This window comes from Triticum dicoccoides, chromosome 7A, assembly GCF_002162155.2.
Source record: "Triticum dicoccoides isolate Atlit2015 ecotype Zavitan chromosome 7A, WEW_v2.0, whole genome shotgun sequence".
NCBI classification, from domain to species: Eukaryota; Viridiplantae; Streptophyta; class Magnoliopsida; order Poales; family Poaceae; genus Triticum; species Triticum dicoccoides.
Window position 1 is genome coordinate 569,327,095 of NC_041392.1, and position 493 is coordinate 569,327,587.

Sequence of the window (493 nt, forward strand, 5' to 3'; positions counted from 1 at the left end):
CGGAGGTCGAGGGTGACGGCCCCCATGGCCGTGCCCTCGCAGCGCCGCCTCACCGGCACCGTCGCCGGGGACGGCGACCCGACCGCCGACCCGGGCCCTCCCCCCACCATCGCCGGCGACCTCTGCGTCTGCATCGCTGCGGCGGGCCTTCCTTCCCCTCGTCGGCCGGTTTGTTCCTCTCGTCGCTCCGATTGGGTTCGGGGATTCGCGTGGGCTTGCGTCTACTCCGATTCCTTCTTCTCGCCGACTAGTAGTTTAGCTTAACGAGAAGCCAACGGACGGTGCGCGGGGCCGCCTTGTCAGTGTGAGGACCGCGGGCGTGGGGCCCACCTGTCAGTAAGGTTGGCGCCGGCTTCACACTTGGCAAGGCCACCGGTTGCTTACTTGCCTGTGCTCACGTTTTATCACGTTACATTTGCTTCCTCGCAAGGGTTTTCTTTTTCGAAAGCGCTTTTTTAATTCCGAGCTCACATGCATTTGGATGAACAGTAAA

At 62.5% G+C, this 493-nt stretch overlaps 1 protein-coding gene across 1 annotated transcript in view; it reads right to left on the reverse strand.

The window, feature by feature from the left end:
- LOC119330603 (UPF0183 protein At3g51130-like) overlaps positions 1-252 on the reverse strand; it is a 5,378-nt gene extending 5,126 nt beyond the window's left edge. The window contains exon 1 of the mRNA XM_037603719.1: positions 1-252. This exon is cut by the window's left edge and continues 8 nt beyond it. Coding sequence (XP_037459616.1) covers positions 1-134 — 134 coding nt within the window. The 5' untranslated portion in view covers positions 135-252.
- Positions 253-493: the final 241 nt, after the last annotated feature.